The sequence below is a fragment of the Coenobita brevimanus genome, chromosome 71, assembly GCF_032717465.1.
Source record: "Coenobita brevimanus isolate Jiangsu-jjx chromosome 71, ASM3271746v2, whole genome shotgun sequence".
NCBI lineage: Eukaryota > Metazoa > Arthropoda > Malacostraca > Decapoda > Coenobitidae > Coenobita > Coenobita brevimanus.
Genome location: NC_137024.1, coordinates 26,267,641 through 26,294,875, shown reverse-complemented (window position 1 = coordinate 26,294,875; position 27,235 = coordinate 26,267,641). Strand labels below are relative to the sequence as shown.

General features: G+C 42.2%; 1 protein-coding gene across 1 annotated transcript in view; it reads left to right on the top strand.

The window, feature by feature from the left end:
• Positions 1-27,235, top strand: part of LOC145406660 (acidic leucine-rich nuclear phosphoprotein 32 family member A-like) — a 294,562-nt gene that overhangs the window by 113,420 nt on the left and 153,907 nt on the right. Inside the window, exon 4 of the mRNA XM_080277747.1 lies at positions 7,530-7,642. Coding sequence (XP_080133873.1) covers positions 7,530-7,642 — 113 coding nt within the window. The remainder of the gene's footprint in view (positions 1-7,529; positions 7,643-27,235) is intronic.

Below are 27,235 nucleotides of genomic sequence, written 5' to 3'. Positions count from 1 at the left end.
GCCCATAAACTCGTTCACTGTGCGAGAGCAGTCTATATGTATATACAGTATATATATATATATATATATATATATATATATAATATATATATATTTGAGGATTAGACTGTAGCACCAGTCGAACAGGGCAGTACTCCTGAGGTGGATGGCAAGCTGGTGATAGGGAGAGCTGGAGCTCCCGTTTCACCAGCCCTCAGGACTTGATCCTGACCATCCCCCTTTGCTGAACATTTTCAGTGCATTCACTTACACAGAGATTAGGCCAGCATGCCCTCTTAATACCTCTGCTTTCAACTGTCTACACCGCACTACATGTGTGTAACATATCACACCTTCTATTCACTCTCTTTAGTAATGGCCGCTGCAGTGTTACTATCTAATGAGGTGGTACCTCGGATTGCCACCACCGGCAGGGTAGGGCTGGCGGCACAGGGTCCTTCCGGTTGCCATCAAGCGACTATGCCGGCAGTGACTATTGCAATTTCCGGTAATGCTCGACAAAGACGAAGTGAAAGTGCGGCCTTATTCTTCACTAACATCCCCGGCCTTAGCACAGATTTAAACTCAGTTCGTTTTTTCCTTCAGTCCATATCCCCTTTGGCCCTTTTCCTCACAGAACCACAAATCTCACCCTCTACTGATATATCCCCATTTTGTTTTCCCGGTTACCATCTGTTCTAGCTAAATTATTCAGACTGTGCATACGTACTTCTTCATTCCCAAATTCATGGAAAGAAGCCAATATCCACCCAATTCCGAAGAAAGTAAGTTCCTCTGACCCCTCTGATTACAGACCAATAGCTGTCACATCTTTTCTTGGTAAGGTATTTGAAATTTTAATTAATAAGCACATTGTTAAACATCTTGAATCCAACAACCTAATTAATGATAGACAATATGGTTTTTGCCACAAAAGATCCACCATTGACATACTCAGTCTCCTAACTCGTACCATCCATCAATCAATTGACCTACATGGAGAAACTCATGCAGTAGCCCTTGATATTTCTAAAGCTTTCGACAGAGTATGGCACCGTTCCCAGCTGTCCAAATTCCCTTGCTAGGGACAAAAGTCTTTTGTTCCTTTGATTTCTTCATATCTCAGTGACAGGAAAATAAAAGTATCTATCTATCTGTCTATCTATCTGTCTATTGCCAGACGCCTCAATCCCGTTTGGGGTGGCCTCAAACAAATCGCCTCTATGTCGCCCTGTCCGTCGTCATTTCACTGCCCTGCTCCCAACTCACATCCCCCTCTCTCATATACCTCTCCACCCCTCCATCTCATCCTCAGCCTCCCCCCCCCCCTCCACCTGACTCACATAAACTCTCTTCGTCAGTCTTTCACCCTCCATCCTCACCACATGGCCAAACCACCTCAGTGTATTCCTCCTAATGCTTCCTATCACATCCACATCCAAACCACCTCAGTGTATTCCTCCTAATGCTTCCTATCACATCCACATCCACACCACAATGCTTCTTTATATCCTCATTTGTCAGCCTGTCTCTCCATGTGACTCCACAGGCTCCTCTTAAATAACTCATTTCCACTGCTCTCACTCTTGATTTGTGTCCTTCCAACAACGTCCAAGCTTCACTTCCATACGTTAGAGTTGGTATCACAATACTGTCGTGTAGTAACTTTTTCACTTCCATGCTCACTTCCCTGTTTCTTATCACTGCTTTCAAGGAACCAGCAACCTTTCTTCCTTGCAGTACCCTTTCAAGCACTTCACCCTCCTAACCTCCATCCTTACTCATCACACTACCCAAGTACGTAAACGTACTCACATTTTCTAATTCGTCACCATCCAACCTCGCTGTACATTCACTGACTTCACCTCTCTCAAAGACCATCACTTTACTCTTCCCTACATTCACCTTTAGATTCCGTTTCTTATACAATCTCCCAAACTCATCCATCAAGCCCTGCAGCTCCCCTTCGTCTTCACTCAACAACACAGTATCATCTGGAAACAACGGTACAGGAAGTTTCCAAACACTACCCTCTCTCACCGGGGCCACTCCAACATCCACTACCCTACCTAGTACCTCTTTTATTACCCCATCCATGTACAGATTGAACAACCATGGAGACATGACACATCCCTGTTTCAACCCAACCTTCAACGAGAAAAATTCACTCAGTTCACCATCCACACTCACTGCAGCCTTAGCACCATCATACATACTCTTCACAGCATTCAACAACTTCCCATCTACTCCATATATTCTTAATACTCTCCACAATCCTTGTCTATCCACCCTGTCATATGCTTTCTCCAAATCCATGAAAGCATCATGCAACTTCTTTCCCTTCTCTAGAAACTTCTCCACTAAAGATCTAAGAATGAATATCTGATCTACACAACCTCTTCCCTTCCTAAACCCTCCCTGTTCTTCTCCAACTAATTCCTCTGCTCTTTCTCTAACTCTGTCAATAAGTATCCTACCATACACTTTTCCTATTATATTAAGAAGACAAATGCCCCTATGATTACCGCTCACTTTTTTCTCCTCCGGGATGATGTATATGATGCGTATTCCTATTTCCACTCAGTTAACGCCGGTGTGCTGCAGGGATCAGTTCTGGCACCAACCCTATTCCTGGATCATATTAATGATCTCTTATCTGTCACCCACAATCCTATCCACTCATATGCAGATGACTCAACACTACATAGTTCATTCACAGTCAGACACCCATTTACAAAGTCTAATATCTCTACCTCTCAGTTCAGTACAGCCGTCTCCATAAATGAAGACCTATCTACAATCTGTGAATGGGGACAAAACACCTTGTCTCATTTAATGCTAGTAAATCTAAATACATACAATTTACTAATAGACAGATATTGCTAGATTCATACATTACCTTCAGTGCTACTAATATTCCCATCTCCAAAAGTATTGAAATTCTTGGCATCTCACTTAACAATGCCCTCAGCTGGACCTCTCATGTTAGATCACTTGCTAAACCGCGTCAAAGAAACTTGGATTATTGTACAGAGTCCGTAACTTCTTCGCTGACGAGCAATTAGCTACAATTTATAAGAGTGATGTTCACTCTCAGCTTGAATATCGCTCACCCTTATGAAATGAATGTGGAGAGGTTGCATTAAAACAACTAGAGAAAATTCGGAACAAAGCTTTTAGAATTATTAACAACCCTGCCATTACAAATAAACTACCTCCCCTACAAGTAAGAAGGAATGTTGCCTCCCATGCATTATTTTACAGATATTTCTAGAGAAGGGAAAGAAGTGGTATGCGGCTTTCATGGATTTGGAGAAAGCATATGACAGGGTGGATAGACTAGGATTGTGGAAAGTGTTAAGAATATATGGAATAGATGGGAAGTTGTTGAATGCTGTGAAGAGTATGTACGATGGTGCGAAGGCTGCAGTGCGTGTGGATGGTGAACTAAGTGAATTTTTCTCTTTGAAAGTTGGGTTGAAACAGGGATGTGTCATGTCTCCATGGTTGTTCAATCTGTATATGGATGGGGTAATAAAAGAGGTACAAGGTAGGGTAGTGGATGTTGGAGTGGCTCTGGTGAGAGAGGATAGTGTTTGGAAACTCCCTGTACTGTTTGCAGATGATACCGTGTTGTTGAGTGAAGACGAAGGGGAGCTGCAAGGCTTGGTGGATGAGTTTGAGAGTGTGTGTAAGAAACGGAATCTAAAGGTGAATGTAGGGAAGAGTAAAGTGATGGTCTTTGAGAGAGGTGAAGTCAGTGAATGTACAGCGAGGTTGGATGGTGAGGAATTGGAAAATGTGAGTACGTTTAAGTACTTGGGTAGTGTGATGAGTAAGGATGGAGGTTTGGAGGGTGAAGTGCTTGAAAGGGTACAGCAGGGAAGAAAGGTTGCTGGTTCTTTGAAAGCAGTGATAAGAAACAGGGAAGTGAGCATGAAAGTGAAAAAGTTACTACATGACAGTATTGTGATACCAACTCTAACGTACGGAAGTGAAGCTTGGACGTTGTTGGAAGGACACAAGTCAAGAGTGAGAGCAGTGGAAATGAGTTATTTAACAGGAGCCTGTGGAGTCACATGGAGAGACAGGCTGACAAATGAGGATATAAAGGAGCGTTGTGGTGTTGATGTGGATGTGATAGGAAGCGTTATGAGGAACACACTGAGGTGGTTTGGCCATGTGGAGAGGATGGAGGGTGAAAGACTGACGAAGAGAGTGTATGTGAGTGAGGTGGAGGGGGAAAGAGGGAGGGGGAGGCCGAGGATGAGATGGAGAGATGGGGTGGAGAGGTATATGAGAGAGGGAGGTGTGAGTTGGGAGCAGGGGAGTGAAATGGCGGGGGACAGGGCGACTTGGAGGCGATTTGTTTGTGGCCACCCCAAACGGGATTGAGGCGTCTGGCAATAGATAGATAGATAGATATTTTTATGGCAAATGCTCAGACGAAGATGAATCCACGGTGCCACCTCTCCATGCCTTGTGCTACACGGACATCTGGTAGCGCTCATGACTGGAATGTCACTCAGCCATATTGCAGAACTTCTGCCTATCAGAATTCTTTCATTCCCTGAACTGCATCTCTCTGGAACTCACTTCCCTAGAGTTGTTTCCCTCCAAATTTCAACCCACAGCTGTTCAAGGCTAACTGTTACAGATATTTTATGAGTTGAAGTCATTAAGTGTGACCTTAGGGTTAAGGGACTGAACAGGGAGGCTGCAATGGATCGTGCAGCGTGGAGAGCCGCCATTAGGTGACCAAGGCCGACACATGCAAGCATGTTGGAGCCTTTAAAAAAACGAAAACGAAAACGAACACCAGTAATCTGGTGTATGGATTATTTTTTTTATTCATTTGTTTTTCCTTCCTCCATTCTGTTATTTAAATATATATATATATATATATATATATATATATACTGTATATATATACCGGTATATACTGTACATATATACATTGGGTGTTGATGCCGTCTTTGCCCCACTTCCACGTGCCCAATCTGCAGAGTTGGCTCATTTGTTGTAAAAGAAAAAATACAGAGTACTGCTCACAAAGTAGGTGATTAATAGTGTAGGAATTCTCAAAATAGGCAACCATACTGTACATGTTCATATTGTCGTGAGATGTGTTCAAGTTTGTGTGTGAACCACTGTTTCATGAAACATTCGTCACTTACATAATCAGGCACTATTCATTTCACTGCCCTTTATGCAGCCTTGTTTTTGACTTCCCCCTCACCAAGGAAGTAAAGAAGCTTGTTCAAGACTGTACCCTCACCAAACACACACACAAAATATGAACATCACTTCGTATTAGAAAAAGGGAATAAACAAGAATATAATGGCAATAAGTGTCTAGCAAACAGATTTTTAAATCACATGGTTTATGTTTCCAGATGCATGTTTGTTTGCCAGGTTTGGTGGACACTTACTAAAACCTACTCATATCTGCCAAGATTCATTTACTTTTGCACTTCAGATGGTTAGGTTAATTTACCATAAATTCAACAGTTTACATTAGGTAAAGCTAGGTCATGATTTTGTAACGTTAGGCTAGTAATAATAAATTTGGGTAGATTAGAGCATCTTTTATTGAGTGTATTGTTACGCATTGTAAATAAATGTTTCGTATTTACTTAGAAATTTTATTATTCAAAATCAGATACATAAAAAAGAACAAAAAATTAAAGTCATTTGGGTTGCATCACATGGCATGGGTTGCCTCAGCTATGTTTTGCATGGTGAAGAATGTGACCATACAGTCATCAAGGACACAGGAAGTCTGACAGTCAGTCACTGTCTCGCCCCTGCAAAACAGTGCCATAAATTGCAAGTACAGTAAAACCTCAGTATAACTTACTTCAATAACCTGGAATTCACTTTTATTGGAATAGAGGAGCTACTGGACTAAATTCATATATATCGGAAAAAGTCTGGTAAAGCCAGAAGCGGTCTGGACTGCCTGACCACTTCAGCTATGTTCACCACAATAAGGTAAATAAAAGACATGTTTATCAGTGTTCAGTACATTATTATTATATATATTTTACCTTTTGATTAATGTAGTGAAGTTATAACAGCACAGTACTGCAATGGTAGTCAAAACAGTTTAAAAATCATTGGTGCAAATGCGGACTCATATCTGATGTATCGGAAAAAGTCCAGATTAACGGTGAAGTCCAGATGTCACTTTTTTTTGGAATGGCTTGGGCCCCAATTAGTCGGTTATAGTGAGGTCGTACTGTATTTATGACAGTATAACAGTGAAAATGGGTGAAATGAAGAGATCATGTGAAAGTAATAGTGTTAGTACAAAACGTAAGTGAAACTGCATTAGCTTGTGTGTAAAGTAGACATTATAAAACCTCATCATGTGCAGTCCACAAAGGACAGAGAACTTTCATTCTATCCATTAGAAATGCTGTCTGTGAATTAAGATTTACTAGCTATGTTCATTCCATTTATCCATTCTTTTATTGACTATATTTATGTGCTGTAGAACATTAGTATTTTATTATTTGGCACAGAGTGCCAGTGAGCTGCCAAGCAAACACTTCCCGAATCAACGGTTGTGGCAGGTTATTCAAAAAAAGTTCCAACTGCAGACAGACAGACAGATAGGTACTACTGGATTTTGTCTGTTGTGTCCAAAATCTGGGGATTTGGTGTTCGTCTTTGAGGGTCATGTGCATAAAGCTACTTCAGCATAGTGACTGATTGATATTCATTGGGAAGAATAGACGTTAGAATTTATTGCAGTGGGAGTTAGTTCCTGATAGTTCTACCTCCTTTGTGCTTTCTCTTCCATTGTTTCCTGGATAATACTTCATACCATCCTCAGGTGGGAAGAAAGGCCATATTGGTGGTGGTGGTGGTGATGATGATAGTAAAATAAAATACATTGAGATACAGTAGTATGAATGTAAACAAAGATTGCACATAGATAGGGTGCCAAGGGAAGCTGGAAAGCGAGGCTGATGTTATTGTTGGAATAGTTAGGATAAGGAAGAGAGTGGGTCGGGACAGTGCTGAAAAAGAATAAAGAGAAAGAAGAGTGTCTGAGAGAAATATGTGAGAACTCAATAGCCTGAAAGTGTTTCTGTCAGGCCATTCCCTGCCATCAGGCTCCAGGGAAGTAGCAAGCCATTGATGATGATGAATAAGTAGTTGCTTCTTGCTGTAGAGGTTTTGTGGTGTATTGTTTGTTTTCAGTGACCGAAGAATTATTACGGTATTGTCTTAATTAATAACAAATACTAAACAGTTGTGAGGTTTTTAGATGGAATCATAGGCCCATAATACATGAAAGTTCACTTATTTCTCAGCATCAGTACGTGATGACTATTGCTTATTCTTTTTTTTTTTTCCATCCTGCAGCAAAACATGGTAACACTCCTTAAACCATTTCTTGAGAGATTTTTAACATACTGGTAAGCATATTGCATAATACTGTACACCAAGATAGGAATGGCCTGCATTCTATACAGCTTGCTGTTTGTATCAAGCTTAGATTTTGTTCGTAACATAATTTTCCCTGTTGTTGAATACAGAAGGACCTGAAGACGCTGATCAACTTGGACCTGTTCAATTGTGAGGTATCCCTGGTGGAGAATTACAGAGAGAAGGTGTTTGCACTCATCCCGTCCCTTGTCTACCTGGATGGGTAAGTAGGCATAGAAACTTTGGCTGCTTTGGTTAAATAATTATATGGATAGATAAATAGGATGAATTTGGAATAGGTATTGTTGTTTTTATTTTTGTTGTTGCTTTACCCTGGCATGTCTGGCTGAGCAGACCTGTCAGCCACTGGTTAGCAACAGCTTCTGCGAGGCCATCCTACAGGTACAGTTCAGTACTTACACAGAGGAGGGAACTGATGTCCCTTTTTGTTAGACAGTGCCTTCTCAGGGTTGAACCAGGGTCCTTCTCCACGGCAGGTTGCAAGGAAATTTGATCAAGTTTCACTCCTAGTTGGCTGCAACATATACTTTGCTCCACCCACAGTACATAGCACCACCACATGTGGGCACCTTATCTGCCAGTGTGGATTTATAATTTATTGAATAAATGATGTATAAAAAGGAAAAGAGCTATCCATCCCTTGTGCGCATAAATGGGTGAATATTGAGTAAGGCCAGTAAAAATGACTGATATTATGAATGACTGATTATTGGAGTGAACAAGAACAGCTGGCAAAATCTATCTATCTATCTATTGCCAGACGCCTCAATCCCGTTCTGGGTGGCCACAAACAAATCACCTCCATGTCGCCCTGTCCCCTGCCATTTCACTGCCCTGCTCCCAACCCACACACCCCTCTCTCATATACCTCTCCATCCCATCCCTCCATCTCATCCTCGGCCTCCCCCTCCCTCTCCCCCCCTCCACCTCACGCACATACACTCTCTTCGTCAGTCATTCACCCTCCATCTTCTCCACATGGCCAAACCACCTCAATGTATTCCTCCTAACGCTTCCTATCACATCCACATCCACACCACAACGCTCCTTTGTATCCTCATTTGTCAGCCTGTCTCTCCGTGTGACTCCACAAGCTCCTCTTAAATAACTCATTTCCACTGCTCTCACTCTTAACTTGTGTCCTTCCAACAACGTCCAGGCTTCACTTCCATATGTTAGAGTTAATATCACAATACTGTCATGTAGTAACTTTTTCACTTCCATGCTCACTTCCCTGCTTCTTATTATTGCTTTCAAGGAATCAGCAACCTTTCTTCCCTGCTGTACCCCTATCAAGCACTTCACCCTCCAAACCTCCATCCTTACTCATCACACTACCCAAGTACTTAAACGTACTCACATTTTCTAATTCCTCACCATCCAATCTCGCTGTACATTCACTGACCTCACCTCTCTCAAAGACCATCACTTTACCCTTCCCTACACTCACCTTTAGATTCCGTTTCTTACACACTCTCCCAAACTCATCCACCTAGCCTTGCAGCTCCCCTTCGTCTTCATGGAAACAACACAGTATCATCTGCAAACAACAGTACAGGGAGTTTCCAAACACAGCCCTTTCTCACCAGGGCCACTCCAACATCCACTACCCTACCTTGTACGTCTTTTATTACCCCATCCATGTACAGACTGAACAACCATGGAGACATGACACATCCCTGTTTCAACCCAACCCTCAAAGAGAACAATTCACTCAGTTCACCATCCACACGCACTGCAGCCTGAGCACCATCATACATACTCTCTGCAACATTCAACAACTTCCCATCTACTCCATATATTCTTAATACTTTCCACAATCCTTGTCTATCCACCTTGTCATATGCTTTCTCCAAATCCATGAAAACCGCATACAACTTCATTCCCTTCTCTAGAAACTTTTCCACTAAAGATCTAAGAATGAATATCTGATCTACACAACCTCTTCCCTTCTTAAAGCCTCCCTGTTCTTCTCCAACTATTTCCTCTGTTCTTTCTCTAACTCTGTCAATAAGTATCCTACCATACACTTTTCCTTTTATACTAAGAAGACAAATGCCTCTATGATTACCACACACTTCTTTTTCTCCTTTCTTGTGCTTGTCGTACAAGGCGACTAAAAGGGTTGGCGGAGGGTTAGTGCCCCTCCCTGGAAAACAACTAGCTAAAAAGACAAACAAGAAGCCTTGGACAAGGACTGACCAAAAGATGACGACCCAGGACCGGACAAAGGACATTGTAATTGCAACATGGAATGTAAGAGGTGCGAATGATGAGGTGAAAGAGAGACAGATTGTCCAGGTGCTTGAGGGTGTGAAAGTGGATGTATGTGGATTAACTGAAACTAAATGGGGAGGAGAGAGTATGAGAGAATGGGAGTATGGATAGGGTATATGTGCAGGACTAGGTGAGAATAAGAGGGCAAAAGAAGTGTGTATTGTTGTGAGTAACAGATGGAAGGAAAATATGAGAGTATGGATTAGTTGGTTCAAGGATTGTGTGGGTAAGACTGAAAGTTGGACTACAAATGTGGGGGATTGTGTGCGTGTATGTGCCAGCGCAAGATCATGCAAGCAGAGTGAGGGAAGAGTTCTGGACAAATGTGGAAGTGTGCATGAAAAGTTTGAAAGGAATGAGAGTGTTTTTGATTGGTGATATGTATGGTAAAGCAGGGAATATGAAGGTGGATGGAGAAGTTGGTGAGTGGGGTGTGCCTACTGAGATAGATGACAATGGCAGTGCTTTAGTGGACATTTGTGCCGGGAGGGGATTGGTGATAGCCAATACCCTCTTCAGGTACAAAATGTTCCACAGGTACACATGGCGAGTGATGAGAAGGGTGGATGTGAACTGAATGAAAGGAAGGCAATGATTGATTATGTGTGTGTGGATGAAAGGATGTGAAGATGTGTAATGGATGCAAGAACATGTAGAGTTTGGAGGAGTTGACTTTCTGACCACCACCAAGTGGTGGTCAGAATTGAGGTCCAAGTAAAATGGAGAAATAGAAGAAGGGAAGGACGGGAGGAAGGAGCATATGTAAGGAGAGTGGAAAGGTTACAAGAGGATGAGAAAAAGGCAGACTATAAGAGAAAAGTGGAGGAACGATTGGGTAAATATGAATTGGAGCAGATGAGGGATGTGAAAGGTGTGTGCAGGATATTCACAGTGGAAACATGTGCAGCATGTGAGGTGGTGTGTGGGGTGAAGAGAAGATGAAAGAGGGTGCAAGGAACAGCATGGTGGAATAAAGAGGTGAGACATGCTGTGGCACAAAAGAAAACATATAATGAATGGATGAGAAATAGGGGTATGGAAGAAGTTGAGAGACAGAAGAGAGAGTTATACGTAGAAAGGAAGGGAGAGGTGAAAAGATTAGTAGGAGAGAGTAAGAAGAGAGTGGATGAGGAATTTGGAAGGGATCTGAGTGTTAAGTGGAGGGACTGGAAGAAAATGCTCTGGAAAGAGATAAAGAGAGTAAGGCAGGGTGGGAATGAAGTTAGTAGGGGAGTGAAAGATAAAAATAGTAGATTACTAGTTGAGATGGGAGAAAAAGTGAGCAGATGGAGAGAACACTTTAACGAGTTGTTGAACATAGAGAATGAAGGTAATCCGAGTATAAGTGGCTGGGGAATGGCTGGGAGACGGAGGGAGGTGAGACGACAGGAAGAAATCAGTAGGATGGAAGTTGTAGAAGCAATGAAGAAAGTCAAAATGAGGAAAGCCCCAGGAATTGATGGAGTGTGTTGTGACATGCTGAAGCAAGGGGAAGAGATAGTAGTAGAATGGATGTGGAAGATGTGCAGATTGGCCTGGGAGGAAGGTAAATTCCTCGATGATTGGAAGTCAGTTATAATTATTCCCTTGTACAAAGGGGAAAGGGGAAAAAGAAGTGTGTGGTAATTATAGGGGCTTTTGTCTTAGTGTAATAGGAAAAGTGTATGATAGGATACTTATTGACAGAGTTAAGGAAATAACGGAGGAATTAGTTGGAGAAGAACAGGGAGGCTGTAGGAAGGGAAGAGGTTGTGTAGATCAGATACTCGTTCTTAGATCTTTAGTGGAAAAGAGTCTAGAGAAGGGAATGAAGTTGTATGCGGCCTTCTTGGATTTGGAGAAAGCATATGATGGTGTGGATAGACAAAGATTGTGGAAAATATAAAGAATATATGGAGTAGATCGGAAATTGTTGAATGCTGAGAAGAGTATGTATGAGGGTGCTAAGGGTGCAGTGAGTTTGGGTAGTGAACTGAGAGAGTTTTTCTGTTTGAAGGTTGGGTTGAAACAGGGATGTGTCATGTCTCCATGGTTGTTCAATCTGTATATGGATGGGGTTTTAAAAGAGATACAAGGTAGAACAGTGGATGTTGGAGTGATTCTAGTGAGAGGGTAGTGTTTGGAAACTCCCTGTACTGTTGTTTGCAGATGGTACTGTGTTGTTAAGTGAAGACGAAGGGGAGCTGCAAGGCTTGGTGGATGAGTTTAGGAGAGTTTGTATGAAACAGAATTTAAAGGTGAATGTAGGGTAGAGTAAAGTTATGGTCTTTGAGAGAGGTGAAGCCAGTGAATGTGCAGTGAGATTTGATGGTGAGGAAATGGAAATTGAGAGTACATTTAAGTACTTGAGTAGTGTGATAAGTAAGGTTGGAAATTTGGAGGGTGAAGTGCTTGAAAGGGTACAACAAGGATTAAAGGTTGCTGGTTCCTTGACAGCAGTGATAAGAAACAGGGAAGTGAGCATGGAAGTGAAAAATTATTACATGACAGTATTGTGATACCAACTGTAACGTATGGAAGTGAAGCTTGGACGTAGTTGGAAGGACACAAGTCAAGAGTGAGAGCAGTGGAAATGAGTTATTTGAAAGGAGCCTGTGAAGTCACATGGAGAGACAGACTGACAAATGAGGACGTGAAGGAGCATTGTGGTGTGGATGTGGATGTGTTAAGAAGCATTAGGAGAAACATATTGAGGTGGTTTGGCCATGTGGAGATGATGGAGAGTGAGAGACTGATGAGGAGAGTGTATGTGAGTGATGTGGAGGGGGAGAGAGGGAGGGGAAGGCCAAGAATGAGATGCAGGGATGGAGTGGAGAGGTATATAAGAGGGGGGGGGGGGGGATGAATTTGGGAGCAGGGCAGTGAAATGGCGGAGGACAAGGTGACATGGAGGCGATTTGTATGTGGCCACCCCTTATAAGGGATTAAGGCGTCTGGCAATAGGTAGATAGATAGATTATTATTATTATTATTATTATTATTATTATTATTATTATTATTATTGTTACCACCAGTATCCTGCGTATCCTTCTTTGTCTTCTTCCTCTTCTTGAAAGAAGATAAAGATTCAGTAGTGCAATCAGGAGAGTTAATAAGATGAAAAGCCTTTGACTCCATCCTGTTAAGAAGAGCTACTTTTGGGAGGCCAGCACACTTGAGGGTTGAATTCTGCACGGGCAGATAAAACCCCAGTGCAGTATTGAGTCAACAGTTGTGCAGGAGTAAAGAGAGCATGGAGTTGACTTAGCACGCCTAATCTCTTGGAAGCAGATTTTGCGAATGAGGTACTGTAATGTGATCTCTCTCTCTGACAGGGAGAGCATGTTTTCACTCCTGTTTGTTTGTTAGTTTGTTTGTCTGTTAGCAGGAGTACTCAGAAAGTATAAAAGGTTGGACCAAATTTGGTGAGTAGATAGCCCATGTCCCAGGGAAGCCGATTAACTTTTGGTACTGATACGGATCGTATTACAGATTCTGGATCTGGAAAACATTTTTTGTGAGACCCTATTCAGTGATGAGAAAACCTAACCAATTATGAGGAGTGGTTTGGAAATTACTTTGCCCTTGTAAGAGAGATGTGCTCCACTTAGTGCCCCCTGTAGTTCCATGATAAATCCCAAGAGAATGAAACCCCTAGTGTGTTCAGGGATGATGCAGAATTGAGTTGGATGTTGTTAAATATTAAAGGATATTCCTGTGGAAGATTTATCCAGATACAAAGTTGTAGGAACTGGGTTTTAGATCCATTATAAACAACAAGGTTACTTTTATTCCGGTCAGAGAAATAAGCCAGGTCAGAAATATGTGCCATGACCTCATTCCGTGTTTGTTGAAGTAACTGCTTGATGGATGCAGTGGGAAACGAGTAGAAAAGTGAAAGGTGGAGTCATCTCCTTGTTCAAGGATAGGGTTAGATGTAAACTTTAGAAGGTCTTTGATGATTAGAAGGAAGAGTTAGTTACAGGACAGAGCCCTGAGGAACATTACTGTTGATAACTCTAGGAGAACAGTGGCTGCCTATACCAACAGCAGCTGTATAACAACCAGAAAGGAAACAAGAGATGAAGGCACAGATAGAAGAATAGAAACAATAAGAGGGCTGTTTGGCAATTCAGGATTTATGCCGGACTCAATTGAAAGCCTTTGAGTCATCAAGCGTAGTGGCAAAGCTGACGTCAAAGTCCCAAAAGGAGGAAGACCAAGAATCTGAAAGGACACTGAGAAGATCTCCAGTGGAGTGTCCCAAGCAGAACCCCTGCTGGGAATCAGAAGGGTTATGATAGGAAACATGCTTTAAAAAAATACGTGTTAATAGAGCTTTACCCCGGCCACGATCATCGCCACATAAGGCGATATGCAGGCCTTTGCATGCCTCGCTGATTGCCTCATATGAGGCAATGGGTCTCCGCGCCATAATTTCAAGCACAAGGAAGCGTCAGTGGTTTCCAAGGGAACCTTGACTATCCCTCCTTTCCATCAGAGCTGTTACCAAACCCTGCCATACCACAGGTGCCAGATACCACATATTTAGTAATTCAGATATCCTGGTCACCCCTGGCCAGGCTGATCACCTCATATGAGGCGATGGGTTTCCGCGCCAAAATTTCATGCACATGGAAGCGTAAGTGGTTTCCGTGGTTATGTTGAGTCTCTATGCCTCCAGAAGCTGTTGCCAAGACCTGCCTCACCACCGTTGCCAAATGCCGCATATTTAGCAATTCAGTTCTTATTTGTAGCCCATCAGTGGCAGATCCACGCCTGTGTACCTCCCAAGGTGCTGGCGAGTTATTACTTCCCTCATGCCCACCCAACAGACGTAAATTACAAAAAGACGAGGGTGATGAAGAGTTCGAGTTCAGAAACACTTAATCTGATGACAAAAAATCAAGTTAATATAAAAAAAAAAGTCCTAAAACAATGACTCAGGGAAGGTAATCAAGTTGATAAGAATTAGTGTGGGGGGGTTGAAACTTTAGAAATACAGGATTCTAAAGCAATTAGGCAATAGTTAGAGCACTGGGAATGGTTGCCCATTTTCAAGACGGACTGAATGAGAGCAAACCACTAGTAACAAGGAAAAGTCTAAGCCAGCAGACAAAGACAAAACAGTCTACTTGGGTGGGGTGGAAGCACAGAAACACAGTTTTTGAGAGCAATAGGGGGGACCCCATCAGGTTCGTATGCTTTGTTAGTACTAAGCCCAATGAGTGCAGAAAGTACTGTACATTAGTTGAAGACAATTTTATGTCAGTCATGAGGAAGTTGGAGAGGGGAAGCAATGGAAGAGCAGCACCCTAATCATCTAAGCTGGACCTGGAGGAGAGAGTCTGAGCCTTTTCAATGGAAGAAACAGCTGCAGAGCCATCAGAGAAGAAAAGAGGAGGAAAGGAGGATGAAGTAAAGTTGTTAGAAAGGTTTATGATGGTACCAGAAGGAACGGGAAGAATTTGAGCTGCAGAGTTCAGAGCTTTTTGTGCAAATGAAATTACAGGTATTCTTAGCAGAATGAAGAACAGACTTTGCATGATTCTGTGCAGAAACAAAAGAGATTGGATTCAGAGCTTGGTTGGCATTGGTATCTTTTTTATGCCATATCCTTGCAGAGGACAGCACTAGAACAAACATGATTAAACCAGGGTTGTCTTCTGATAATTAGAGGATATGAGAAAGAAATTCCATGCCCAAGAGGATAACCTCCTTAATGCACAAGGCACGCTTATATGGCTCATGGCCATGGAAGTGGTAATTATTCCAGGGAAAATCAAAGAAGTACTACCTTAGGGCCTCCCAGTTGACACCCCCAAAGTATCACAACTGCTGCATATTAGGAGGGTCTGTACTGGTTAAGGTGGTAAGTTGTGATCGGAGGAGCCTAACAGAGAGAAAAGGTAGAGGGTCAGTACTCAGTAGAAGAATTAGTTGTAAGGAATAGGTCAAGAATGTTGGAACTCTCTCCAAGGCAGTCAGAGATGCAGTTAGGGTGCTGTACAAGTTACTCTAGGTCATTAAGGTTAGAAAAGATGTAGGTTTGCCCACCAGGTGGATCATTGAAAGGGGAGGAGAACTAAAGTTGTTGGTGAAAATAGAAATTGCCAGTAACTGAGATATCAGAGAAAGGAGACATTGATAGAATGTGTCCTGTCTAAGAAGTAAATCAATTTTTTTTTCATAGTCTGTAGAATTAGGGGATATGTACACAGCACAGGTATATGTAGTCAGAGAATGATAGGATAGCCGAAGCCAGAGTGCAAAGAAATCGGAATCTAGTTCAGGAACATTAGTGCAAGATAAGTTGTTGTATACATACAACAACCACACTTCATTCTGAATTGAGTGTAAAGAAAGCAGGAGGGTACGGAGTAGGGTTTGCTGTCAGTCACCTCAGACAGCCAAGGCGTCATGAGGAAGAGAAGGCCAGGTTTAGAGGAAGAGAGGTGGTGTTCATATAATTTATTAAGGCTCCAACATGCTTGCATATGTCAACTTTGGTTACCAAATGGCTCTCCACGCTGCTTCATCTCTGGCAGCCCTGTTGTTCAGTCCATTATCCCCTAGGTCACACTGTATGACCTTGTCCCCAGTCTTTTTTGGTCTGCCTCTTGCAACCCTACTCCCAATATTTAGACTTCTGACTTTCTGCACCCAATTCTCATCTTCCATCCTCTCACCATGTCCAAACCATCTCAGTCTACTCCTCCTCATCACAACACCAGTACATACAAGTCCCATCCTTCCTCTCAGTTCCTCAGTTGCAATGCTAACCCCCCCCGGAGGCCATGCATGCAAGGATGCACTACACATCCATCTGTTCATTGTCAGTTCTGTATGTTTAAGCCCCTGAATATAATCTTCCATTACTGCCAAGGTCACTACTATCATACAGCATTACACACACTGCATATGAGGATCCCTTAGCATGAAGGGAGAGTTCTCTCAATGTTCAGAGAGGCAATAGCTCCCTGAACTTTCTTCAGTCACTCCTTAACCTAGCCACAGAGCTAGCTCCAGCCCCACCTCCAGCACACAGCATGTCTCCCCTAATAACAGAACTCTTCCACACACTCATGAGACCCACCAGCAAGGTCAGTCTTTTCACGCACGACAGTCTCTACGTGCTGTCCCCGACACATCTCTCACACAAAATCAGCATTATCACACAGTTGACCTCTAATACAACTACATCTCTTATGCATTCACTTATCACAAACAGGGCACAGGATGGAGTTATTTTCCACTTTCTCGGGGCATACTGCATGTGGTCACATCCCATCTGTTGTGACGAGTACCGCCACCAGCTCTAGATATCACATGTTTGTTTTATCTGCATTTACTCCCAAACCCTTTTGCCCCATTCACTCTCTCCATTCCCTAAATCTTTCTGCCGCTTCTCTTTTGTTCTCATCGCCAAGTCATCAGCATACAACATCTCCCATGTAAGTCCAATTTTGAAGTCACTTGAGAGTATTTCAAGCACTGTGGCAAACATTAAGGGACACAAGACTGGCCCCCTGATGCACACCAGCATTCACAGAAAACTCATCACTCCAATCTCCATTCACTCTCACCTAGGTGCAAATACTCACATACATAGCCATAGCCACTCTAACCAGCTGCTTCTCAATCCCAAGCTTTCTCATTGCCTGCTTCACCACCTTTGTTGGGATTCTGTCAAAGTCCTTCTCCAAATCAACAGATGCAAAGTGGGTGGTGAACTGAATGAACCGAAGGCCATCTATCTATCTATTGCCAGATGCCTTAATTCCGTAAGGGGTGGCCACAAACAAATCGCCTCCAGGTCGCTCTGTCCCCTGCCATTTCACTGCCCTGCTCCCAGCTCACACCCCCCTCTCTCATATACCTCTCCACTCCATCCCTCCATCTCATCCTTGGCCTCCCCCTCCCTCTCCCTCCCTCCACCTCACTCACATACACTCTTCTCATCAGTCCTTCACTTTCCATCCTCTCCACATGGCCAGACCACCTTAATGTGTTTCTCCTAATGCTTCCTATCACATCCACACCACACTGCTCCTTCACTTCCCCACTTGTCAGCCTGTCCTTCTATGTGACTGCACATGCTCCTCTCAAACAACTCAATTCCACTGCACTCACTCCTGACTTCTGTCCCGCCAACAACGTCCAAGCTTCACTTCCATACGCCAGAGTTGGTATAAAAATACCGTCGTGTAGTAGCTTTTTCACTTCCATGCTTACTTCCCGAAGGCAGTGATTGATTGTGTGTGTGTGGATGAATGACAGGTTGAGAAGGTGTGTAATGGATGCAAGAGAACATAGACGTTGGAGGAGTCCAACTGAAATGAAGAAATAGAAGAATGGAAGGACAGGAGGAAGTAGTTCATACAAGGAAGGTGGGAAGGTTACAAGAGGATGGAAAAAAGGCAGAATATAAGAGGGAAATGGAGGAATGATTGGAGCAGACGGGGGATGTGGAAGGTGTGTGCAAGATACTTACAGAAGAAATATGTGCAGCATGTGAGGTGGTGTGTGGGGTGAAGAGAAGACGAAAGAGGGTTCAAGGAACAGCATGATGGGTGGAAGAGGTGAGAGAGGCTGTGGCACAAAAGAAGAAAGCATACAGTGAATGGATGAGAAATGGGCATGGAAGAAGCTGAGAAACGGAAGAGAGAGTTATATGCAGAGAGGAAGAGAGAGGTGAAAAGAGTAGTAAGAGAGTAAGGAGAGTGGATGAGGAATTTGGAAGGAATTTGAGTGTCAAGTGGAGGGAATGTAAGAAAATGTTATGGAAAGAGGTAAAGAGAGACAGGGTGCCAAACAAGTTAATTGGGGAGTGAAAGATAAAAATAGTAGTGGAGAAGGGAAAAAAAGTGAACAGATGAAGAGAACATTTTAAGGAATTTTTGAATGTAGAGAATGAAAGTACAGTAAAAGTCCTATTATTCGGCAGCTGATTATTTGGTAGATCCGACATTTCGGCAGTTTTGAGAAATAGTCCCATTTACGAAAATCTTTGATTGTTTGGCAGATGTCCAGAATCATCTCGGCAGTCCAGGAAGTGTTATGTGTGACTTGTAGGCCTAATGTTTCATTACACTTCTGTATGTTCACTAATTTCTATATTTTTTCAGATTCAGGTATAGTACTGTATTGATTACAATATTGCACAGTATCATACAGTACAGTAACCACCCCCACCAAATTAGTGAGGGTTATGTTCCAAGCCCCCTCGCTAATTCATGAAACTTATTCATTCTTGACGCCTTCCTGAAAATGACATTTACCCGTAATTGTATAGGCCATGAACCACTGATACTGTAATGCATTACCCATAAATAAATGTTGCTTGTTAAATCAATTTCCCCGTTGTGTTTAGCTGTACGGCTGTGACAGCTCTAGTATTTTTATTCCTTGGCATAATGGTGGAAGGGACTGTCCTGTTTAACTAAACCAAACCTAACCGAGTTTAACTGTACCTAATAATTTAACCAAACCTAGCCTAACCTAAAGACAGAAAAATACTTAAAAATAAACTGGAGGAATATGAATTGTTAAGGTCTTTCTGATGAAAGTTAAACGTACATTTAACGCTCATTCTTTTGTTTGTTTTTGTGTTTAATGTGAGAGTGAATATTGATGTAAACAGTAATGTATCCCATTAACCCTTTAATAACTTCCGGAACTGAACAACCCTTTACAGTTCCGATGTCAGTGGTCAAGTTAGTGTGAGCTATAAAGAAAACTGAACAGTTATGGGGAGGGAACGAAGGTCACTGGTATGTTTACACGACTCTACGCTACGATTCCAAGCAGTCAGGCGATCGATTAATCTCCGATGTTTTCGCCCATTTGGTAAATGCACCATAACTTTATCAATTTTCCGTGAATCATAGCGAATCATAGCATGGGTTTAAAAAGCTAAATAACACATTGCTAGGTGAGCCAGACAATTATCTTCACATCTTTAAGAAAAATAAACTGATTTCAGAAGCTTGGAAGAAATTTACTCTATGTACTCAGAGAGGGATTAAATTTTTTCCATTTTCTTAAAGATGTGAAGATAATCGTCTGGCGCACCTAGCAATGTGTTATTTAGCATCCTAAACCCATGCTATGATTTGCTATGATTCACGGGAGAAATTACAAAGTTACGGTGCATTTACCAAATGGGCGAAAACATCTGAGATTAATCGACCCCCTGACTGCTTGGAATTGTAGCGTAGAGTCGTGTAAACATACCAGTGACCTTCGTTCCCTTTCCATAATTGTTCACAGTTTTTTCATAGCTCACTAACTCTACATCACTGACATCGGTACTGTAAAGGGTTGTTCAGTGCCGGAGGTTATTAAGGAGTTAATGGAATACATTTCTGTTTGCATCAATACTCTCCCTTTCACATGTAAACAAAAAAACGAACAAAAGAATGAGTGCTAAATGTACGTTTAACTTTCATCAGAAAGACCTTACCAGTTCATATTCCTTCACTTTATTTTATGTAATTTTCCGACTTTTATTTTGTTTGGAAAAAGTACTGTATACAGTACTCACTCCAGACATGTTTGTAATAATATAAGTAGTGATGAGGTCACCAATACACGTGATGTACTGAGCTGGTAGGTAATATTCCGTATCATTTCGGCAATCCAGGAAGTGTAATCTGACTTGTAGGCCTACTGTGTCATTACACTTGTATATGTTCGCTAATTTATATAATTTCAGATTTAGGTATAGTACTGTACTGATTGCAGTATTGTACAGTATACAGTACTTTCTTCAAACACAGTTGTAATATCATAAGTGGTATGATGACAGTGTTCACCAATATATATGAGTAGGTAGGTTTTTTTATTATTCAGCAAATCCAATTTCTCGGCATCATCCCAGTCCCATAGATGCCGAATAATAGGACTTTTAGTGTAATTTGAATGTCAGTGGCTGGGGAATGGCTGGGAGATGGAGGGATGTGAGAAGAGAGGAAGAAATCAGAAGGATGGAAGTTTTGGAAGCAATCTATCTATCAATTGCCAGACGTCTCAATCCCGTTTGGGGTGGCCGCAAACAAATCACCTGTCTCCCGCCATTTCACTGCCTTGCTCCCAACTCACACCCACCTCTCTTATATACCTCTCCACCCCATCCCTCCATCTCATCCTCGGCCTCCCCCTCCCTCTTCCCCCCTCCACCTCACTCACATACACTCTCTTCATCAGTCTTTCACCCTCCATCCTCTCCACATGGCCAAACCACCTCAGTGTGTTCCTCATAACGCTTCCTATCACATTCATATCCACACCACAATGCTCCTTTATATCCTCATTCGTCAGCCTGTCTCTCCATGTGACTCCACAGGCTCCTGTTAAATAACTCATTTCCACTGCTCTCACTCTTGACTTGTGTCCTTCCAACAACGTCCAAGCTTCACTTCCATACGTTAGAGTTGGTATCACAATACTCTCATGTAGTAACTTTTTCACTTCCATGCTCACTTCCCTGTTTCTTATCACTGCTTTCAAAGAACCAGCAACCTTTCTTCCCTGCTGTACCCTTTCAAGCACTTCACCCTCCAAACCTCCATCCTTACTCATCACACTACCCAAGTACTTAGACGTACTCACATTTTCCAATTCCTCACCATCCAATCTCGCTGTACATTCACTGACTTCACCTCTCTCAAAGACCATCACTTTACTCTTCCCTACATTCACCTTTAGATTCCGTTTCTTACACATTCTCCCAAACTCATCCACCAAGCCTTGCAGCTCCCCTTCGTCTTCACTCAACAACACAGTATCATCTGCAAACAACAGTACAGGGAGTTTCCAAACACTACCCTCTCTCACCAGGTCCACTCCAGCATCCACCACCCTACCTTGTACCTCTTTTATTACCCCATCCATTCACAGGTTGAACAACCATGGAGACATGACACATCCCTGTTTCAACCCAACTTTCAAAGAGAAAAATTCACTTAGTTCACCATCCACATGCACTGCAGCCTTCGCACCATTGTACTTACTCTTCACAGCATTCAACAACTTCCCATCTACTCCATATATTCTTAACACTTTCCACAATCCTTGTCTATCCACCCTGTCATATGCTTTCTCCAAATTCATGAAAGCCGCATACGACTTCTTTCCCTTCTCTAGAAACTTTTCCACTAAAGATCTAAGAATGAATATCTGATCTACACAACCTCTTCCCTTCCTAAAGTCTCCCTGTTCTTCTCCAACTAATTTCTCTGTTCTTTCTCTAACTCTGTCAATAAGTATCCTACCATACACTTTTCCTATTATACTAAGAAGACAAATGCCCCTATGATTACCACGCACTTCTTTTTCCCCTTTTCCTTTGTACAAGGGAATAATTATACCTGACTTCCAATCCTTTGGGACTCTACCTTCCTCCCACGCCAATCTGCACATCTTCCACATCCATTCTACTACTATCTCTGCCCCATGCTTCAGCATTTCACCACACACTCCATCAATTCCTGGGGCTTTCCCTGATTTAACTTTCTTCATTGCTTCCACAACTTCTATCCTACTGATTTCTTCCTGTCTTCTCACCTCCCTCCTTCTCCCAGCCATTCCCCAGCCACTTATACTCACATTACTTCCATCCTTTATGTTCAACAATTCCTTAAAGTGTTCTCTCCATCTGCTCACTTTTTCTCCCTTCTCCACTAGCAATGAAGAAAGTTAAAATGGGGAGAACCCCAGGAATTGATGGAGTGTGTGGTGAAATACTGAAGCATGGGGGAGAGATGGTAGCAGAATGGATGTGGAAGAAATGCATATTGGCCTGGGAGGAAGGTAGAGTCCTGGAGGATTAGTCGTCAAGTATAATTTTTCCCCTGTACAAAGGAAAAGGGCAAAAGAAGTATGTGGTAATCATAGGGGCATTTGTCTTCTTAGTGTAATAGGAAAAGTATATGGTAGGATACTTATTGACAGAGTTAGGGAAATAACAGGAATTAGTTGGACAAGAACAGGCAGGTTATAGGAAGGGAAGAGGATGTGTAGGTGAGATATTCATTCTTAAATCTTTAGTGGAAAAATTTCTAAAGGAGGGAAGGAAGTTCTATCCTTGTAACCTTACCCTTAGCACCGAAATTACCATTTTGAGTGATTTTAACATACATAATGTTGAATGGTTATTGCATTCTGCCAGGGCTGACGACGATGGTCAAGAGTGCGAGCTGTTTGCAGAAATGTTTAATCTCACCCAGTTGGTAAAGCAACCAACCAGAATACCTGATAATCCTGACCATGATGCCTAACTCTTCGATTTATTCTTGACAAATAATCCAGATCAGTACAGGATAGAGGTACTGTCACCACTTGGATCCTCCAACCACAATCTCATCAAAGCCCCATTAGTTAACCCCCTCACACCTCACTGTTCTGAACCTGTCAGGGTGACCCAATGGCACTTTGATAGGGCAAACTGGGGGTGCTGACATTCCATGGCAGTCTTTCTTCTCTAGTGATCCCAATTCTATCCAGTTCCATATTTGCAACTTAATACTATCTGGTATGGATTTATTCATACCAAGTCAACAGTTCACTAAAAGATCGAACTCTCCAAAATAGTTTGATGGCAACTGTGCCAGAGCAACAGCTCAGAAGTCATTAGCATATAACTCTTACTTAAAATCAAAAACATTTGAATCACTCTCTCAATTTAAAATTGCTAGAAATCATGCAAAAGCTGTAATAAATCTAGCTAAATCAAACTTGCTTCAAAAGCAAGCATCAAAACTACTTAACAACCTAAAGACAATAGAATATTCTGGTCAACTCTTGATTCTTTCAATAATAACTTTAACAAGTCATCTTCCATTCCCCCACTAAAATCTTCAGATGGCACCATTACTAATGACCCTTGTGTGAAAGCAGATATTTTTGCCAGTACATTTGCCAGAAATTCCACCATAGAAGATGCCAGCCAGAATGTCCCAGTACTAGAACTTGACTCCCCTGAAATTCTATCTATCTATTTATAGCCCAGCGCCGTAATCTTGCAAAGGGTGGCCGCAGACGAAACACCTCCAAGTTGCTCTGTCACTCACCATTTGACTACCCTCCCTCATATACCTCTCAACTCCATCCCTCCACCTCATCCTTGGTCTACTCCTCCCTCTCCCTTCCTCCACCTCACCTTTCATTCTCCATTCTCTCCACATGTCCAAACCACCTCAGTGTATTTCTCCTAATCTTCTCAACCACATCCACATCCACCTCACAACGTTCTTTCATTTCTTCATTTGTCAACCTGTCCCTCCATGTCACTCCACATGCTCCTCTCAAGTAGTTCATTTCCACTGCTCTCACTCTTGACTTGTTCCCCTCTTGCAAGGTCCACACCTCGCTTCCATACGTCAGGGTAGGGATCACAATACTATCATGCAGTGACTACTTAACTTCCATTCTCACCTCCCTATTTCTCATCACTGCTTTCAGTGAACCAGCAACCTTCCCTCCCTGCTGTACCCTTTCATGCACTTCGTCCTCCAAGGTTCCATCCTTACTCATCACACTACCTGAAATTGCCCCACTTGAAGTACAGACAAGATACGTAAAATTCATCGTAGACAATTTACCTACCAACAAAGCTCCAGGCCCAGATGGAATTCCGCCAATTGTTTTGAAAAAATATTCCCCTGAACTTGCCTCTGTTCTAGCTAAATTATTCATACTATGCATGCTTACTTCTTCATTCCCAAATTCATGGAAAGAAGCCAATATCCACCCAATTCTGAAAAAAGGAAGTTCTTGTGACCCCTCTGATTACAGACCAATAACTGTCACATCTTCTCTTGGTAAGGTATTTGAAACTTTAGTTAATAAGCATGTTGTTAAACATCTCGACTCCAACAACTTAATTAGTGATAGACAATATGGTTTTTGCCACAATAGATCCACCATTAACATACTCAATCTCCTAACTCATACCATCCATCAATCAGTGGACCTACATGGAGAAACTCATGCCGTAGTCCTTGATATTTCTAAAGCTTTCGACAGAGTATGGCACCATTCAATGCTGTCCAAGCTCCTTTCTATGGTCTAACGTCTTTTGTTCCTTTGATTTCCTCATATCTTAGTGACGGGAAAATAAGAGAAAAAGTAGATGATGTATATTCCAATTTCCACTCAATTAATGCTGGCGTGCCACACGGATCAGTTCTGGCACCAACCCTATTCCTGGTTCATATTAATGATCTCTTATCTGTCACCCACAATCCCATCCACTCATATGCAGATGACTCAACACTACATAGTTCATTCACACTCAAACACCCATTTACAAAGTCAAATATCTCAACCTCTCAACTCAGTACAGCCATCTCCATAAATCAAGACCTGTCTACGATCAGTGAATGGGGACAAAACAACCTTGTCTCATTTAATGCTAGTAAAACTAAATTTATACACTTTACTAATAGACAGATACTGCCAGATTCGTACATTACCTTCAGTGCTGCTAATATTCCCATCTCCAAAAGTATTGAAATTCTTGGCATCTCACTTAACAACGACATCAGCTGGACCTCTCATGTTAGATCACTTGCTAAAACCACCTCAAAGAAAATTGGATTATTGTACAGAGTCTGTAACTTCTTCACTGACGAGCAGTTAGCTATAATTCATAAGAGTCATGTGCACTCTCAGCTTGAATATTGCTCACCCTTGTGGAATGGGTGTGGAGAGGTTGCATTAAAACAACTAGAGAAAATTCAGGACAAAGCTGTTAGAATTGTTAACAACCCTGCCATTACAAATAAACTACCTTCCCTACAAGTAAGAAGGAATGTTGCCTCCCTTGCATTATTTTACAGATATTTTTATGGCAAATGCTCGGACGAAGTTGCGTCCATGATGCCACCTCTCCATGCCATCCCTCGTGCTACACGGGCATCAGGTAGCGCTCATGACTGGAATGTTACTCAGCCATATTGCAGAACTTCTGCCTATCAGAATTCTTTCATTCCCTGAACTGCATCTCTCTGGAACTCGCTTCCTCAGAGTTGTTTCCCTCCAAATTTCAACCCACAACTGTTCAGGTCTAACTGTTACAGATATTTTATGAACAGAGGACACCAGTAATCTGGTGTATGGATTTTTTTTTTTTTTTTTTTTTTTTTTTTCCTCTGTTCTCTTATTAAAAAAAAAAAAAAAAAAAAAAATCCTGCCTTCATGGATTTGGAAAAGGCATTTGACGGGGTGGATAGACAAGGATTATGGAAAGTATTAAGAATATATAGAGTAAGTGGGAAGTTGTTGAATGCTGTGAAGAGTATGTACAGTATGAGGGTACTAAAGCTGCAGTGTGTGTGGATAGTGAACTGAAAGAGTTTTTCTGTTTGAAGGTTGGAATGAAACGGAGATGTGTCATGTCTCTATGGTTGTTCATTCTGTATTTGGATGGGGTTATAAAAGAGATACAACGTAGGGCACTGGATGCTGGAGCAATCCTAATGAGAGAGGGCAGGGTTTGGAAACTCCCTGAACTGTTGTTTGCAGATGATACTATGTTGTTAAGTGAAGATGAAGGGAACCTTCAAGGCTTGGTGGATGAGTGTGTAAGACACGGAATTTGAAGGTGAATGTAGGGAAGAGTAAAGTTATGGTCTTCAAGAGAAGTAAAGTCAGTTAATGTACAGTGAGGTTGGATGAGGAGGAAATGGAAAATGTGAGTGTGTTTAAGTACTTGGGTAGTGTGATGAATAAGGATGGAAGTTTAGAGGGTGAAGGGCTTGAAAGGGTACAACAAGGAAGAAAGGTTGCTGGTTCCTTGAAAGCAGTGAAAAGAAACAGGGAAGTGAGCATGGAAGTGAGAAGGTTACTACATGACAGTATTGTGATACCAACTAACATATGGAAGTGAAGCTTGGACCTTGTAGGAGGGACAGAAGTCAAGAGTGAGAGCAGTGGAAATGAGTTGTTTGAGAGGAGCCTGTGGAGTCACATGGAGAAACTGACTGACAAATGAGGAAGTGAAGGAGCATTGTAGTTTTTTTTTTTTTTTTTTTTTTTTTTTTTTTTTTTTTTATGTGACCGACTCTGGGCATAGGCTTCACAGCCTGATTTCAAGGCCCAGTAGTCCTCCTACGTACCGCACACCTCTACATGTCACCACTTCGGTGATAACACCCATCGTCCATACTGAATACATGCTAGGGCTGTCTCATATAGGACTGATGTATTGGTAGTAGCGGGGGTATTTTTACGACATGTCGGCGGGTCTTCTGGTAGATCAGTAAAGTCTGATTTTATGAAATTCAAATCCTTAAACTGTTCCCTGCCTCAGCAGGATTTGAACCCGGGTCGGTCAGGACTGCAGGCCAACTCTCTACCGATGTGATAGGAAACATTAGGAGAAACACATTGAGGTGGTTTGGCCATGTGGAGAGGATGGAGAGTGAGAGACTGATGAGAAGAGTGTATGTGAATGAGGTGGAGAGGGGGATAGGGAGGTGGAGGCCAAGGATGAGATGGAGGGGTGGAGTGAAGAGGTATATGAGAGAAGCGTGTG